Source organism: Narcine bancroftii, chromosome 5 (assembly GCF_036971445.1).
Source record: "Narcine bancroftii isolate sNarBan1 chromosome 5, sNarBan1.hap1, whole genome shotgun sequence".
Lineage (NCBI taxonomy): Eukaryota > Metazoa > Chordata > Chondrichthyes > Torpediniformes > Narcinidae > Narcine > Narcine bancroftii.
In genome coordinates this window covers 85672780-85688643 of record NC_091473.1, presented here as the reverse complement: position 1 = coordinate 85688643, position 15864 = coordinate 85672780, and the positions used below count along the sequence as shown (strand labels likewise).

Genomic DNA, 15864 nt, shown 5'->3' with positions numbered 1-15864 from the left:
ACCGCTGCAACCGTGCCTGCCTGTCCCGCATCGGACTTGTCAGTCACCAACTAGCCTGCAGCAGACGTGGACATACCCCTCCATAAATCTTCGTCCCCGAAGCCAAGCCAAAGAAGAAGAAAGAAAAAAAGAAGTGACAATTGACAACCAACTAATCTGCACACAGTCACAAGGAGAACATGAAAGCTCCATAAGTTGATCACCCAAGGTGAAGACTAACCTGAGTCTCTGGAGTGCCAAATGTTAATTAAGTATAGTCTTCTGTTATATTTTTAAAATGTTGGATGACTCCTGGATAGCAGCTATGTTGTAAGAAAAAGTAATCAAGAAAAATAATCAAAGAATAAAAATAATCAAGAAATAAAAGGAACTTTCATAATGGTGTATTATTATCTTGAAGGCTTTTGATCCTTGTATAAGGGACACTTAGTTCATCTTTGCTCTCTGACCTTGACATCAATTTTATTCCACAACTTTTCCTTCACCTGGACCCCAAAAGGTAACTTGCCCCTTCCAACAAGCTCAAGCACAGTAATGATGCAAAATTCCTCTGAATGCAATCTCTTACCTCAAATGTATTTTGTGCAAACTTCACCAACCTGCAATATATCACCTGCTTGCTATCTTTATCTAACTTTGTTCCTTGTATAAGGGACACATCTAGTCAGAGGATGAAGTAGAACAAGCATTTTGTGTAAGTTTATGAGAACAACATGTCATGGAAAAATTGGGAATCAGGCTGTTCAGACCATTCTGGAAAGGATCGCAGTATAGAAATTAATGCTGAATTTGAGAGAGTTTGTGGGAAACCAGTTTGATAAATGAACTCATGAATGCAAGAAATTCTTAAGTGGCACAGCGGGAGAGCTGCTTCCTCGCGGCTCCAGAGACTCAGGTTAGTCTTCTTGGGTGATCAACTTATGGAGCTTTCATGGTCTCCTTGTGACTGTGTGTGGATTGGTTGGTTAATTGTCCACTGTAAATTGCCACAAGTGTGCAGGTGAATGGCAAGATTGGGTTGGCTAATTATAATGTGGGCTTAACCAGATGTTGGATTAGTGGAAATAGGTGATTGATGTCTGGGCTGAAGGGCCACTTTCTGTGCGTTTCCTTTTTATTGAGCAAATTCGAGAACATCGGAGATAAATGGAACAGTGATCATCTATCGGACCATAGACCGTAGACTTTGAGAGATATTACTAGGCTTGGAGTCATACAGGCTCCTCGGTCCAACTTACCTGTGCCAACCAAAGTATCCCACTTGCCTGTATTTGGCCCATATTTCTCTCAACCCATCCTACCCATGTATCCATTCAATTTTATATTTTTGATTTTGCAATAGAACCTGCCTCAACCACCTTCCTGACTGATAACCCTACTCTGGGCAAATCTGAAATCATTGGAACTGATTTGGGAATAGATTTATGGATTACTTGTTTTCTAAATGTTAACCATCTGTTTATTATTTTCAATGAATCTATCGTCTATAGTGAAATGAAATACAGGAAAAGCGATTCCATCCAGGTCAATTGAAACTAGGGAGTATAAAAATAAAGGTTGGTAAGAATATTGATAGGATGTTCTGAATGAGGAGGATAAACAGCCAAATTTGGTACTAATGATTTGAAGGAAGAGGGCTGAAGTCCTGCTTTGGGAATTTACCAAATTGTATAAAAAAATTTACAAGGCAAAACATCTAGGATGTAATCTCAGGATTATACCCTGTGCTGCGTGCAGATAGGTGATAAGTCTGAAGAGAGCGGAAAGCATGTCTAGAGCTGGTGGAGGAGAGAGGGCTTCATTTACTGGATTATTGTGCATCGGGTGCGGCAGAAGAAGTGTGGGTTGCCAATAGGAGAGGACAATATCCTTACTAGTGTAAATAGGGGTTTAAATTTTGGTGGCAGAGGAGTGGGAATTACAGTAGCAGGTCAGAAGTTGGAGTCATTGAAGAGAAAGTTGATGTCAAGTAGGTGAAGAGGAAGAGAACAGCAGGGATACTTTAATGAGCTCTGTGGGACGAAGGCATAGGCACTGTGAGGGTTTCTTTTTCTTACTCCGACTATAATTACTAAGGCAAATGAAATTGTAGTCAGGATTAGTACATGGAACTATGATGTAGCCATTGCAGAAGCTGCAATGAGAGAATGGCAGGGCTACTAACAACGTTTTGGGCTTTAGATGTTTCAAGTCTGATTGAGAGGGAAGTAAAGGAGGCAGGAAAGTTACATTTCTGAAAAAGGAGAATGTCACTGGTACACTAAGAGAGGACATCATGTAGGCATATTATGGAAAGATGTCAAAGGTCATTGTTGGTGGTTTTAACTTCCTGTAAATAGTGCAGGGGCTTCGTTGAGACAGGATTTTGTTTTTCTTTAAAAGAAATTTTGCTGAGAATGTATAGTGTTTCGGTGGGACCACATTTTGAGTGGTTTTGGTCATTGAATGTGGATTGTTTTCTGGAAGGAGAGGAATTTGTTCAAGAAGCAAAGCAGTGATCTTTTTGAAACAAAAGGTGGAATTTCTGAGGCTTCTTCCTTTGGTTGGAAATGTGGCAGAGAAGAGGTTGAACATTTTCATTCTGTGGTTGTGAATCTTTGGCCTATATTTCCCTTAAGGACTTGATTAGACTTTGACTTTTGCATTCATTGCGTACCCTCTGTAAAATAATTTGTTTCAAACAGAACCATATAACATCAGATGGTCCAATATTTGGCTTGTGATATTTTGTTCAATAACCAATCTTACAACTTGGGGGGCAATAGCTTATACATGAAAACCAGCGGCTTCAATTTTACATACTTTAATATTCTTTATCATTTACTTTCATGTCAGATATATGTAATGCCCAATTAATGAAAGTATTCTGATTATGCAAACCATATTCTTGAGATGGTCTATCCTTGTTGCTGCTTTATGTAGATTGCTATTGATGAAAGAAGGTGGTAGCTTGAATCAGTGCCTTTCTGGAAAAATGTATATTTTAAAATTTTTATTTAATTTCTAAACAGAGCCAGCTTTCTCATGCAAAAGATGAATTGGATAATGAAAAACGAGAGCTAGTGAGAACACTTGAACGAAGATCCCAGGAACTGGAGTATTTGAATGGTACGCTGAATTTATTCTATTGAAATTTGGCTTGAGTTTGATCACAAGGTGAAATGTAATATTGCCTTCTTAGCAATACAAGGTCAGAAGCTAGAATTGTGAACATGTGGCGGCACACTACTAGGCAGGCGAAACCCCCCCCCCAAGGTCCGGGCTGAGGCTCAGTTTCACCTCCGTCAGATTTCATCCGACATGACCAAATTCTACCATGTGGTCACTGCCCTCGACCAAGCCACCGTCAAATGCGTGCTGCAACTCTTTCAGCACCCACCCCACCGAAGACAAATACAAGACCATCAAGCAAGTACTCACCAGATCCCTCAGACTATCCAGGCACCAGCGTGCCACTCGGATGCTGCACCTCAACGCCTTGGGGATAGGTCCCCGATGGAGCTGATAGACAAGATGCTTATGCTCATGGGTGATCACATCAACTGCCCACTCTTCAAGTGCATTTTACTCGACCATTTGCCCGAGGTCATCCATCCGTTACTGGCCCAAGAGAGCTTTACCAACCCGAGGAAGGTCGCTCAGAAGGCCCAAGAGCTATGGCTCGAGCGATTCCCGGAGGGCTCGGTAGTCCAGCAGGTCATGAGGCACGGGCATGACTACACCAAGCCCACCCCTAGCGCTGCAATAGAGCATCCAGCCCCTGGAGGGGCCACCAAGAACATAACCAGGGGCACGACAACTGCTCCAGGCCTCTGCTTCTACCGTCAGCGCTGGGGAGCCAAGGCTCGGAAGTGTCGGAAACAAGCAGGCTGGCCGCTGTTAATGGCTGCGGCGGCTGGCCAAGGACACAGCCTCCTCTACCTGTGGGACTCAGTCAGTGGCCGGCGGTTATTTGTTGACACTGGGGCCCAGATCAGTGTCATCCTGGCCATGGCCATCGAGTCCAGGAACCGACTTCGAGGACCACCCTTCCGTGCGGCCAATGCAACAGAGATCTGGATGTATGGAGACAAGACAGTCCACTTCCAGATCGGCCGACGAAAGTTCTTGTGGAGGTTCACCGTCTCGTCCCTTCCGACTGCCATCCTGGGTGCCGACTTCCTCCTCGCCCACAGGCTTCTGGTGGACATTCGGGGGTAGACGCCTGGTGGACACCCGTAGTTTCCAGGCCGTTCGCCTCGATGCCTCCCGCACAGAGCAGGTGCCGATGGCCACGATCAGCAAGCCCAGAGACGAGTTCCAGCGAATCCTGGACAAGTTTCCGATCGTCCTCAAGCCATAGTTTTCCGCTGCCTCGCCGCACCACGGGGTGTTCCACCACATCCCCACCCAGGGCCCACCGGTTCACACCAAGGCACGCTGGCTCCCGCCTGACAAGCTCCAGGTGGTGAAGGAGGAGTTTTTGCATCTGTTGGAGCTGGGGATCATTCGGCGGTCCGACAGTCTGTGGGCCTCACCGCTCCACCTGGTCCAGAAGGCCTCTGGAGGCTGGTGTCCCTGCGGAGACTATCGACGGCTCAACGAGGCAACAGTTCCTGACCGTTACCCCATCCCTCACATCCAGGACTTTGCATCCAACCTGCATGATGCGAGGGTTTTCTCTAAGGTTGACCTGGTGCGCGGGTATCACCAAATCCCAGTGCTGCCTAAGGACATACCCAAGACGGCCATCATCGACCCCTTTGGCTTGTTTGGATTCCTTCGCATGCCGTTCGGGCTCAAGAACACTGCTCAGACCTTCCAGCGCCTCATGGACTCAGTGGGCAGGGACCTGGATTTCGTCTTCATTTACTTAGACGACATCCTCGTTGCCAGCAGGGATCAGGCACAACACAAGGCCCACCTGCACACCCTCTTCTCCCGGCTGGCCGACTTTGGCCTCCCCATCAAACCAGCCAAGTGCCAGTTTGGGAAAGAGTCCATGCAGTTCCTGGGCCATACCATCACGGCTGAGGGAGCCACGGCAGCCGCTACGAAGGTCGCCTCTATCAAGGAGTTCCCACGCCTGGAAAATCTCAAGGGGCTGCAGGAGTTCGCAGGTATTGTCAACTCTTACAACCGATTCATCCTGGGAGCTGTGCGGATCATGCAGCCGCTATTCACCCTAATCGCAGCCAAGCACAAAATGCTCACCTGGACCCCAGAAGCCTACAGTGCATTCAAGGCCACCAAGGACACCCTCGCGAAGGCAACCATGCTTGCCCACCCACACACCGACCTGCATATGCCGCTCTCTGTCAATGCCTCTGCCATTGCCATCGGTGCTGTCCTGGAACAGCAGGTGAATGGACAATGGAAGCCGCTGGCATTCTTCAGCTGGCTTTTCTGCCCACCAGAGCGCAAATATAATGCTTTTGACCGTTTGTTACTGGGCATATACCTGGCGGTGCAGCATTTCTGCTATTTCTTGGAGGGGAGGACTTTTACCATCTTCACTGACCACAAACCCCTCACCCAGGCACTCACGATGGTGAAGGACCCTTGGTCGGCCACCCAGCAGCGACACCTCTCCTTCGTGTCGGAGTTTACCACTGACATTCGACACAAGGTGGGGAAGGACAACGTGATCGCCGATGCACTCTCGTAATTGGCCATCTGCGCGGTGACACCTGGCCTCTACTTCGACCAGTTCGCCCAGGACCAGAAGTCCGAGGAGACGCTAGCCTTCAGGACTGCCATCATGGGCCTGCGGTTCCGAGATCTCCCGACTCTGAGCGGCGGAAGCACCATCCTGTGCGATGTCTCCATGGGCATCCCGCGGCCGGTGGTTCCCCAGCAATGGCACAGGCAAGTCCACCACATCCATGACCTTTCACACCCGTCCATCAGGACAACGGTTTGGATGGTGGCAGAGCGGTTCGTCTGGCACGGGCTGCGGAAGCAGATCGTGGGCTGAGCCAGAACATGCACCCATTGCCAGATGTCCAAGGTACACAGGCACACCAGGGCGCCCATGCAAGAGTTCGAGCACGTCCGGGAACGGTTCAGCCACATTCACGTGGACCTAGTCAGGCCCTTACCCGTTTCCCGGGGCAATTGTTACCTGTTCACGGTGGTGGACCGCACCACTGGTTGTCCCGAGGCGATCCAGATGCTGGACCCCTGCACGGACTCCTGCTCCCAAGCGTTGTTGCACGGTTGGGTCGCCTGGTTTGGTGTTCCAAATCAACTCACCAGCGATCGGGCTGTCAGGTCACCTTTGTGCTTTGGGCACAGCTCGCCAACAGGTTGGGGATCGAGCTACACCACACCATGGCCTATCAGCCACAGGCCAATGGGCTGGTCGAGCATCTGCACCACCATCTTATGTCGGCACTTATGGCCCACCTCACTGGTCTCGACTGGGTGGACAAACTGCCTTGGGTGCTCCTGGGCATCCGCTCCACACCCAAGAAGGATCTACAGGCGTCATCAGCTGAGCAGGTCTACGGCGCACCACTGGCATTTCCTGGTGAGTTCATCAACACGCCTCACAACCCCCAGCGGTCGCGGCACAAGCTGCTTCCCCACCTCCAGGCCCGCTTGGAGTCCTTCGCACCCCCACCGCCGCCCAGACACGGCACACGACCATCTCACTTCCCCAACGAGGTGCTTTTCGCAGAGCGTTTTTATTCGGCAGGGCCGTACAAGGTCACCTTAAGAGGGGCCGTACAAGGTTGTCCAGCGTTCAGGGTCTACGTTCACTGGACATTGGCGGCAGGCGGGAACTGTTTACTGTGGACAGGCTGAAGCCAGCGCTCCTTGACCCCACCGAACCAGTGATTGTGGCCCAGCCCAAGAAGCAAGGCCACCAAGCTAAAAAGGACATTGGCGTCGGTTCTGTGGGGGGGGGGGGGGGGGGTGGTGGGCTGTGTGGCGGCACACCACTAGGCAGGCGAACCGGCCCCGCTTGTAATCCACGGCGGGGCAGCCGGCCAATTCTCAACACAGGGCTCAGAAGCCTGCACTGGAGGACCACGTGACACCTGGGTGACATCAGCGCCCCCCAGCGCAGTTCTCAGCCAGGTCTGGGCTGGGAGTACAAGTCCAGCCCAGCAGCCTGCAATAAATCAGTTCTGCTCACTGAGTTCAACTCGTTTGGTTGTGTGTTCTTTCAGTAGTAGTGTAGCTGCTGCTACAAACAAAACAAATTCCACAGAGACCAGAAAAAAGTTGAAAAATTTTGTCCATTCCAAATTACATTTGAAAACTTAAAACCTTTTTTTGAATGTTAATTTAAAGATGGCATGTCTTATTATTAAGAATCATGAAGCTGTAGTTGTGATTATTTTGGCAGCAAAATGATAAGTGAGGGGCTAAGATGCAATGGTGAGAAAACAAACCAGCGTTTTGTGTGAAAAGACACAATTATGGGCATTTTTATTTTGAATATTTGATTTAAAATTTTCTCTATAGTTGTAGTAGTCAAATTTAATATAGTACAGACTACAAAAAATAAAACTACATACATGATGCTATATAATCCCCCTCCCAACTCGCAACCCCCCCACCCTCACAATAGTTAAGATGAAGTAAATATAGTTATATAAAGTGAAAGGAAAGAAAGAAACTTTCAGGATTGTATAGAGGGATGTCATCTAACACAAAAAAGCCCCTTTCATACTTGCAAGTGATCCCAGGAATTAACCACCAATTGACCCTTAAAGTGTCTAGTGTGAAAGCAAAGTCAGCTAACGCTGGCATCAGATGATGTCAACTCACGTGAGGATTGATGGCCTTGACCCCTAGTACAATCTATAGACACCAGAGTTGCAAATGGGCAAGTGTGAAATGGATAATTGCATTGTGGGATTGAAAAGTTCTGGGGTGAGTGCAGGAACGTGAAGGAAGAAAAGGTTAAAATGAAGGTATAAACTTTGCAGCCAGGGTTGGGGAGGGGAGTGAAAGAGAGAGGAAATAAATAGCAATAGCAGACTATTTTTAAACAATGTGGAAAAATTGGTAGCGCTATAGCAATGGCATACCTGACTTCCTAGAATGCAATGCTCCAGAGAAACCCCTCTAAATGCTCTGGGCAAACAGCCCTTTCTCTGTTGCTTGGAAATCTGGGAGGGTTTTCCCCATGGTATTTATAAATTGTACGCGATACCAACTTTCCCATGCTATATAAATTGTGCGCTATAGCGCTACAAACTTTCCTATGCTGTGTAAATTGAGTGCTATAGCGCCACCAACTTTCCTACCCTCTTTAAAAATTGCTATTTATTGCAAGCACGTTCTCACAGTCCCTTACGAAGGTTGGCACAAGAACAGGCTGAAGGGCTCATATTGTGCTGTACATAAAGCTTAATTATGGTAAAATCATAACATGTTGATCAGGATTTAGGGGAGGTCCACCATCACTCGATGTGTCATGACGTCACCGGTAGGTGGAACAGTTCTAACCCCGGGGATGGCTCCTTGGAAGTATGAAAGCGTTCTGTGTATCAGTTAGGAGAGGTCAAGTGTGAAAAGCAAACCCCATTTCTAATCCCAGGACACTGAACGGCCAATTTAGTGAGATGCAAGTGTGAAAGGGGCAATATTTAAGCAAAATCTTTTAATACCATTCAGAGGAGATTCTTGCAGGACCAGTGGTACCAGAGGCACAGGAAGCACAACATTATAAATTTAAACCTAATATTTGAATATATGGGCACCAAATTTTAAAAAAAGACATATTTATTTCTCAAATTATATGTAATTTTCTTTCCGAAGGAACCTTCCTATACAGGGAGGGCCTCTTCCTTGAATGCAGAAATCCTGAATTTAATGAGACTTTTTGCTATTTTAATTTTGTATTCTGTTGTTGGTCATCGATAGCAGAGCATCAACTTCCTTCAGTTTTCAAGCAATTATGCTTACAAATTTTCCTGTGGCTTTAGTGTCCAGTAGAGAAAAAAAATGCTGTAAGGAAGAGTGACAATTCTCAATTCTTGATGTGCTTTTGTCAAAGTACTTTGTTTTTAATGTCTGCTGCTTCATATTTCAAAAATTTTTGTTGTGACATGCAAACATTGAAATCTATAATTTTAATCTAACTAATTAAACTATTGAAGGAAATTAATTTGTTTTGCAATCTGCACAGGCACATTTGAATTTTGGACTACTATTTCTGTGACGCTAGATTGGTGGAAAATGTGAATTTTACAACAAAATGAACAATTTTGTCTTTCAACAGGGGATTTGAAACGTCTGAATGATAAACTTATAGAAGCAAATTCAGAAAAGGTAGATCTTCAGTTAAAACTTGACGAACTTCAAGTATCAGAAGTCTCTATTAAGGTTGGTTTTACTAGTGTTGCAGTCTGTTGATGGCTATTTATATAAAACATTGTGATTTGGACCATTTTTAAAAAGTGCATCTAACTATTAGATTTCATGACCATACGTGATACACAGATGAAATCAATGTTGTTTGTATTGTAAATGCAGTTGTATCTTTTACATCAGACTACTTCTATTGAACATTGATGGTTGGACTCGGTGGCAATTCTGTTACTAAATCTGGAGGTTGATGGTGAAGCAATTACTCTTTCCACTTCAGTGTTCTGGACGTGGACAGGTGTGGTCACTGCCTCCTCTCCTGAAGTTAGTGATCATATTTCTTATTGATGTTGGGAGAGATGTTGTCATCTTGGCATAATGCTACTCTGCTTTCAATCTCCTTTATTTATTCCATCTCATTGTTGTTTGATACCTGGTGCATGACTGGTGTCATTGGCAAATTTGAAGATGGAGTTGGAAAGGTATTTAGCTGTTGAGTCATGGGTATAAAGGGAATAATGTAGAGGACTGAATGCATATCATTTGGAAGTGTCAGTATTGATTGTGGAGGAAATGGTGTTGCCTATCTGATCATGATCTGTTAGACAGGATATCAAGAATCCAGTTAGAAAGGAATGTGCTGATGTGTAGATCCCAAAGTTTGGGAATGGCGTTACTGGGGATTATGCTATTGAAGGTGGAGCTGTAGTCTATGAATAGTAGTCTGACATAGGTGTAATTGATATCCTGATGTTCCAGTACCAAGTGGAACACCGGGGGGATTGGTGTGGGAATGGCATCTGATGTGAACTTGAACAACGGGCAAATTGAAGTGGGCCAAGGTTGGTTGGCTGGTAGACTCTATTTGATATGAGCCATGACCAACTTATCCAATCATTTCATAATTTTTGCTGTCAGTGCCTGTGGTTGGTTGTCATTTAGGCAGATTATTGTACTCTGATTCTCAAATGTTAGTGGTGTACAAGCAAGAACTGTAACCTTTGTCAGGGAACAATTAAAGGCATCAGTGAATATACCCACCATTTGATCTGTGAAGGATTTCAGGGCAGGTCCCAGGATTCCATCAGGACTGGTCACTTTTGCAGGTTCTCCAACCAGAAGACCAAGCTGACCAACAACAGTGACCATGTGCTTTTAGTAGTTTATGATGGATGTCGTTCAAAACAAGTACAGAACATGTTTGGCAAATCAGGGAGCATTGTGCTCTTGTATGCGATATTGCCCAGCTTTGATTTGTACTCTGGAAACACAGCGTGCATGCTCTGCCAGATTCACCAATGTTCTCCTGGGGCTCGAACATGGTGTGGTACTGTCTCTCGGTTCCCTGATGGCTTTGCGAAGATCATACTTGAATTTCTTATGGAGGGCTGGGTCTTCTGCCCTAAATGGTTCGAACCTGACCTGAATGTTTCTAACCTGGCCTTCAGCAACAAGTTGATTTCACAATCCATCCATGGTTTCAGAGATGGAGAATGTCTTTTTTTTTTCATTTTCTTGAACTTGCAATCATCTACACACTTGCTGATAAAGTTGATGATTGCTGTGGTGTATTCTTCAAGGTTATTTGCTGAACCCTTAAATACAGACAAGTCTTAAAGACAAAGCAGATAGGATGTCCTCTGTATCATCAGGCCATCATGGAATTACTTGCCCCTCTTAAGTCTTTTCTCCATCAGTTTCTGCTTGTATGTAGGTAGCCTTAGTACAACCTGATTGTCTGACTGAAGTATGACATGTGGCATATTTTGTGTTTTTTAAAATTTTGAGTGTCAAACATTTGAAATTGAGGAGCCCTTTAACCAATTTGGGAAGTTCTTTATTCACAACAAGTAAGTATTGTTTTAGATCAGGGGTGTCAAACTCAAATTCACAGAGGGCCAAAATTAAAAACTTGGACTAAGTCGTGGGACAAACTAAATATTTATTGAAAATTTTCAACAACATCTGCATGTTTTCTCTTCTTTCAACATATGTAATGTTAAACTTTTTCTTATTAAAATAAATGTTTAATAATAGTTTTGGTTAAACTCTCTCCAGAAGAGGCATTAACAAATGAGAAATAAAATATAAAATAAAGTTTGCTGTAAAACCAGACTTCTTTTCATCTCCTCCACCTTCTGGAGCTTTTGCTTCTCGTTCAGATCTTTATACCTGTCCTGGTGTTTCGTTTCATAGTGTCGTCATATGTTATATTCTTTAACTACAGACACACTGGCTCCACACACAAGACAAACAGGTTTGTCTTTTAAAATGATGAACATATAGTCTCCCTCCCACCTGTCTTGAAAGGTCCTGTTTTCTGTCTTTCGTTTGGCCATTTTCCGTAAGGGGTTTATTACATGTGAGTGAGGCGATAGGTAGGTCACAGATGCTAATGAAAGTAAAGAGAGGAGGAGGGGGCGATTAGCGGGCTGACGCCAACGCATTTGCAAAGCATTCTGGGATTTGTAGTATTAGCTGTTCATGCGCTATACTGGCGTGGCGGCCAGCGGGCCAGCTCTAATACATATTTGATATGATCTTGCGGTCCAAAGATAATTATATCACGGGCCAAATTTGGCCCGTGGGCCTGAGTTTGACATATGTGTTTTAGATACTCTTAAATAAACATGGGATATCTTTGTACTCCAAATGTTCTCCAAACAGATACTTTAAAAAAAAAATTAGCATGAATTAACAAATTCCAATGTTTAAATTGTCTTCAAGTCATTGATATTTGCAAACAAACTATTTCCATTGCACTGATTAGTTTTGATATAGTAAGGTGCAGCTATGCACAGCATAGAGCCATATCCCAAGTGGTCTGAAAAGTATTGTCTAGCTTTATACACTCAGTGGCTAATTCCTTATGACTAGTATCTATATGGATTGGTGTGAAAATTTTCAAGATAAACCCTGGGTAAATAGGCAAAGATTGATTATAGCAATAATTGACTGAATGAGATTCAGCAATAAGGTTCTTGGAGATTATAACAATAAGAGATCACTTTGAAACATTTTTTTCTAGCTGAGTCAGCCACATTGGTTCCAAGAAAAGGTCAGAGGCTTGGTTTCCTGAGTGATTCACCTCTTGCCATCCTCCTGGAGCCTTTCCATGAGTCAGGAGTGTGCTGAAGTACCTCTCCACTTAGGTTAATAGAATTCTCTTGACTTGTTTCAACAACTTGATACCAAGTGGGTCAAAAAAGCCTATTTTATTAATATCTTGCTCGCCACAAATATTCAGCAGATTAACCTGACAGTGTCATTAAAAGGGGGGAGGGGAGATAAATCACAAATTCATGGGAAAGTACTACCTGCAAGTTGTAGAGGGGGGAGGGGAGATAAATCACAAATTCATGGGAAAGTACTACCTGCAAGTTGTAGTAGATGTAAATTCATCAGTGTTGGGTTAAAATCCTTGTGTTCCCTACATGATTACCTTCACCGATAAGTGTTGCTCAGTATCGTGTTCTAATGGGAAATTAGGGGTGAGTAATTATTTCTATCCTTGACAGTGTGGTCCAAATCATGGAAAATAAATAAGAATTAATTTTGTTTCTGTGATTGCTGACATTTTTTCACAGTATCGTGAAAAACGCCTTGAGCAAGAAAAAGAATTATTAATGAGTCAAAACACCTGGTTGAACACAGAATTAAAAACAAAGACCGACGAGCTTCTTGGACTTCGTCGAGAAAAAAGCAATGAAATTCTTGAACTAAGATGCAATTTGGAGAACAAAAAAGATGAGGTAATTTGTCGCAGACATTTATTGCACCTTTTGGTTTTTTCCCCCCCTATCTGAACTTGATGAAAGATTCTTGATTTTAATGCAATTTAAAGGTAGAAATTCAAATAAAATATAATTTCAAATTTTGTTTAATTTCTGGGCTCCATTAACTTCTGATTTGAGGGGAGTCTGCCACTAAATGAGGTTATTTTGTTTTTTTTACTCTCACTGTCGAAACCTTTTAAAGCATTTGAATTTGATTTGGTACTGAGTAACCTTGTTGATTTTTGACTGTCATGCTTTACAGGTTTGTAGCCTAGAAGAGCAAATTCGTACTTTAAAAGCCGCCAAGGAAAATTTTGAGGAACAAGTTGAGGATTTAATGAGTAAATTGAAGGAGGTCAGTTTTTTTCCATGGTCATTGAATTAATACCAGATAATATTAAAAATGGAGTGTTTCTGATGTCCAAGTGAAGTAGGGCATATTAATACTGTATCAGATAATTGTTTCTTTTAGTTGTGTTTCTGTTTTATGTTAATTTTCAAATTTGTTGAATTGCACTGCACTGATGATTCATGACTATAATTTGCCTACAATTGTGTAGCAAGTTTTAGAAATCAAACCTTTCTGTCTGTTATGTTTTGAAATCAAATTTGTAAACTTTTGACTATAGAGGACCATTTATAGATAATCTTTCTCTAGGAAATTGCAGAATCTTTTATACAATGGTTACATAATTGTTTCCCCCCCTGATTTTTAGTCCAAGGAACAGTCGGCAACCATGGAAGAGAGGTTTCGAAATGAATTGAATGCACATGTGAAGTTGTCAAACTTGTACAAGGTATAATTTTTGTTGCTCATTTGCATAGATGTCTCCCTGAGAAATGCAGGCATGGAATGATCTACTTTTTGAACTCCTATCCACACACATCCCTTCAAATAGATGAGGTGGTAGGGCAAATATGGAAGTCACAGGTTCCTGATGGGTGTGGTTTGAGGTTTTTTGACATTGAGCAAGTTTTATGGTAGAACGCTAATTTCTCGCAGTTACTGGAGTCGGTCACAAATGCAAGGGAGAAAGCTAATTTTGAGGAAATTTATATTTTAAAATTTATCTGAATTTTTAAACCATAGTTTTTACTGTAGTAACATTAAAATATTTGGATTTTATTACATAGTTAAATAGCTGTCTTACTCTTTTGGTATGGGTTGGCTGGCTGCCAAATGTTTTTTCATCATTTTGTTGGTAGAGTTTCTGCATTCTAAGCCATGCCAATGAAATATGGAGCCAACAAGCATGGTGACCCACCAATCTAGCCATGCAATTAAGCAATGAGTATAATGAGTAGTAGGTCTTATTGCAGTCAGCTAATTCTTCATGGCATCCTCAAACTTTTGTTACGATCTTTTCATGCGGCTGGTAATCCAGTAGCTCTTGATAAATTTCCTTCAGACTTACTATTATTTTGTATTCCTCCATAAAATCTTCTCTGAATATTCTGTGCTCAAGAAAAAGAATTGCATATCCATCAATTTAACTTTATAACTGAAATTCCCATGTGTCAATCCTGACCATGGTCTTATCATCCATCCTTTATGAGGTAACCAAACTTGGACGCAATACTCTTCATAGGTTTGCATATACTCCAGTCTTGACCTGCAATTACATTGTTTAAAATGTTCAGGATCCCATCTGCTTTTTTAATATGCTCTGCTACATTAAGCTTTGTATATGTGTTATTATGCAGGACTTGAATTACTAGAAAATTGTCTATACATTACATTTTCCAATTCTGACCCTCTTTTCCCATTCATCCATGATATCTTCCTGCAGATTTTTTTCTCTTGTATTTAACCATTTTGTTATTAGTGTGACAGCTGAGGCCATCAGACCCAAGGGATAGGCAAGGCTCGTGAAATAAATAACTAATTTCATTCACTTTTTAATTGCTCTGTACTGTGGGGCAATTAAGATTTGTATATGACATCAAAACAGTTACAAATATGACGTTTTGATTGGGTTGGCAGTCACAGCCGAGGTCCCCTACATCATTCAGCAGATGACTAAGTGCAATGCTGCCGCTCTTTATCTGCAAGGCATTTTTTCTGATGTGCAAGGCTCTTGGGTTTAGGAATTGTGAAAATCAAGAAGTGATGAGATTTCAGAATTAACATTTTTGGGAGAAAGATGTCAAAGGAGTTTTGGGGATTAATGCTTTAAAATGAAGTGGAAGGATTACTTTAAAGAGCTGGTCATGATTACACTGGCTGCCAACAATGCAGTTTGTCAGAAAAATTATTATAGATGGCGAATGCAGCAGTGATGCATCAAAGAAGCAAGTTCACATGTCCTTGCAACAGAGAATGGCAAAGGAGGAGTTCAGTTGTGACTGTCAATTGGATATGATGTAGCTATTGTGACAGAAAGAGCTAAGCTAATGCGCTCTCCCAGTCTATGTCCAGTCTCTCTGATGCAGAGGAGATCGCAATGGGACCACCAGATGCAGAAGATGACCTCTCTCCACTGCAATAGCGGGGATCTCCCAGTGGCAATCTACTTCATTTCCCCGTCTATAACCATACTGGCGTGCCTATTAATGGTCTTGTGCGCAGCCAGACTGAGAACACTCACAAATTGGAGAAACATCACCTCCTATTACACCCTTCAACCAGTTGGCATTAACATTGACTTCATCAAGTTCTGTTATCCACCCCCTCCCACCTCGTCTTCCCCATTCTTATTTCTCCTTTCATCTGGCTCTGTCTCTCTCTTTTCCTCTGATTCCTGCTCTGCATTCCTAGAGCTACCCTCACTTCTGATCAATT

The 15864-nt window shown here is 43.2% G+C and overlaps 1 protein-coding gene across 3 annotated transcripts in view; it reads left to right on the top strand.

Moving 5' to 3' along the window:
- Nucleotides 1–15864, top strand: part of tprb (translocated promoter region b, nuclear basket protein) — a 113650-nt gene that overhangs the window by 33643 nt on the left and 64143 nt on the right. For all 3 annotated transcript variants that reach the window (XM_069938183.1, XM_069938182.1, XM_069938184.1), the window contains exons 4-8: nt 3012–3108; nt 9221–9324; nt 12894–13058; nt 13345–13437; nt 13799–13879. In XM_069938183.1, coding sequence (XP_069794284.1) covers nt 3012–3108; nt 9221–9324; nt 12894–13058; nt 13345–13437; nt 13799–13879 — 540 coding nt within the window. The remainder of the gene's footprint in view (nt 1–3011; nt 3109–9220; nt 9325–12893; nt 13059–13344; nt 13438–13798; nt 13880–15864) is intronic.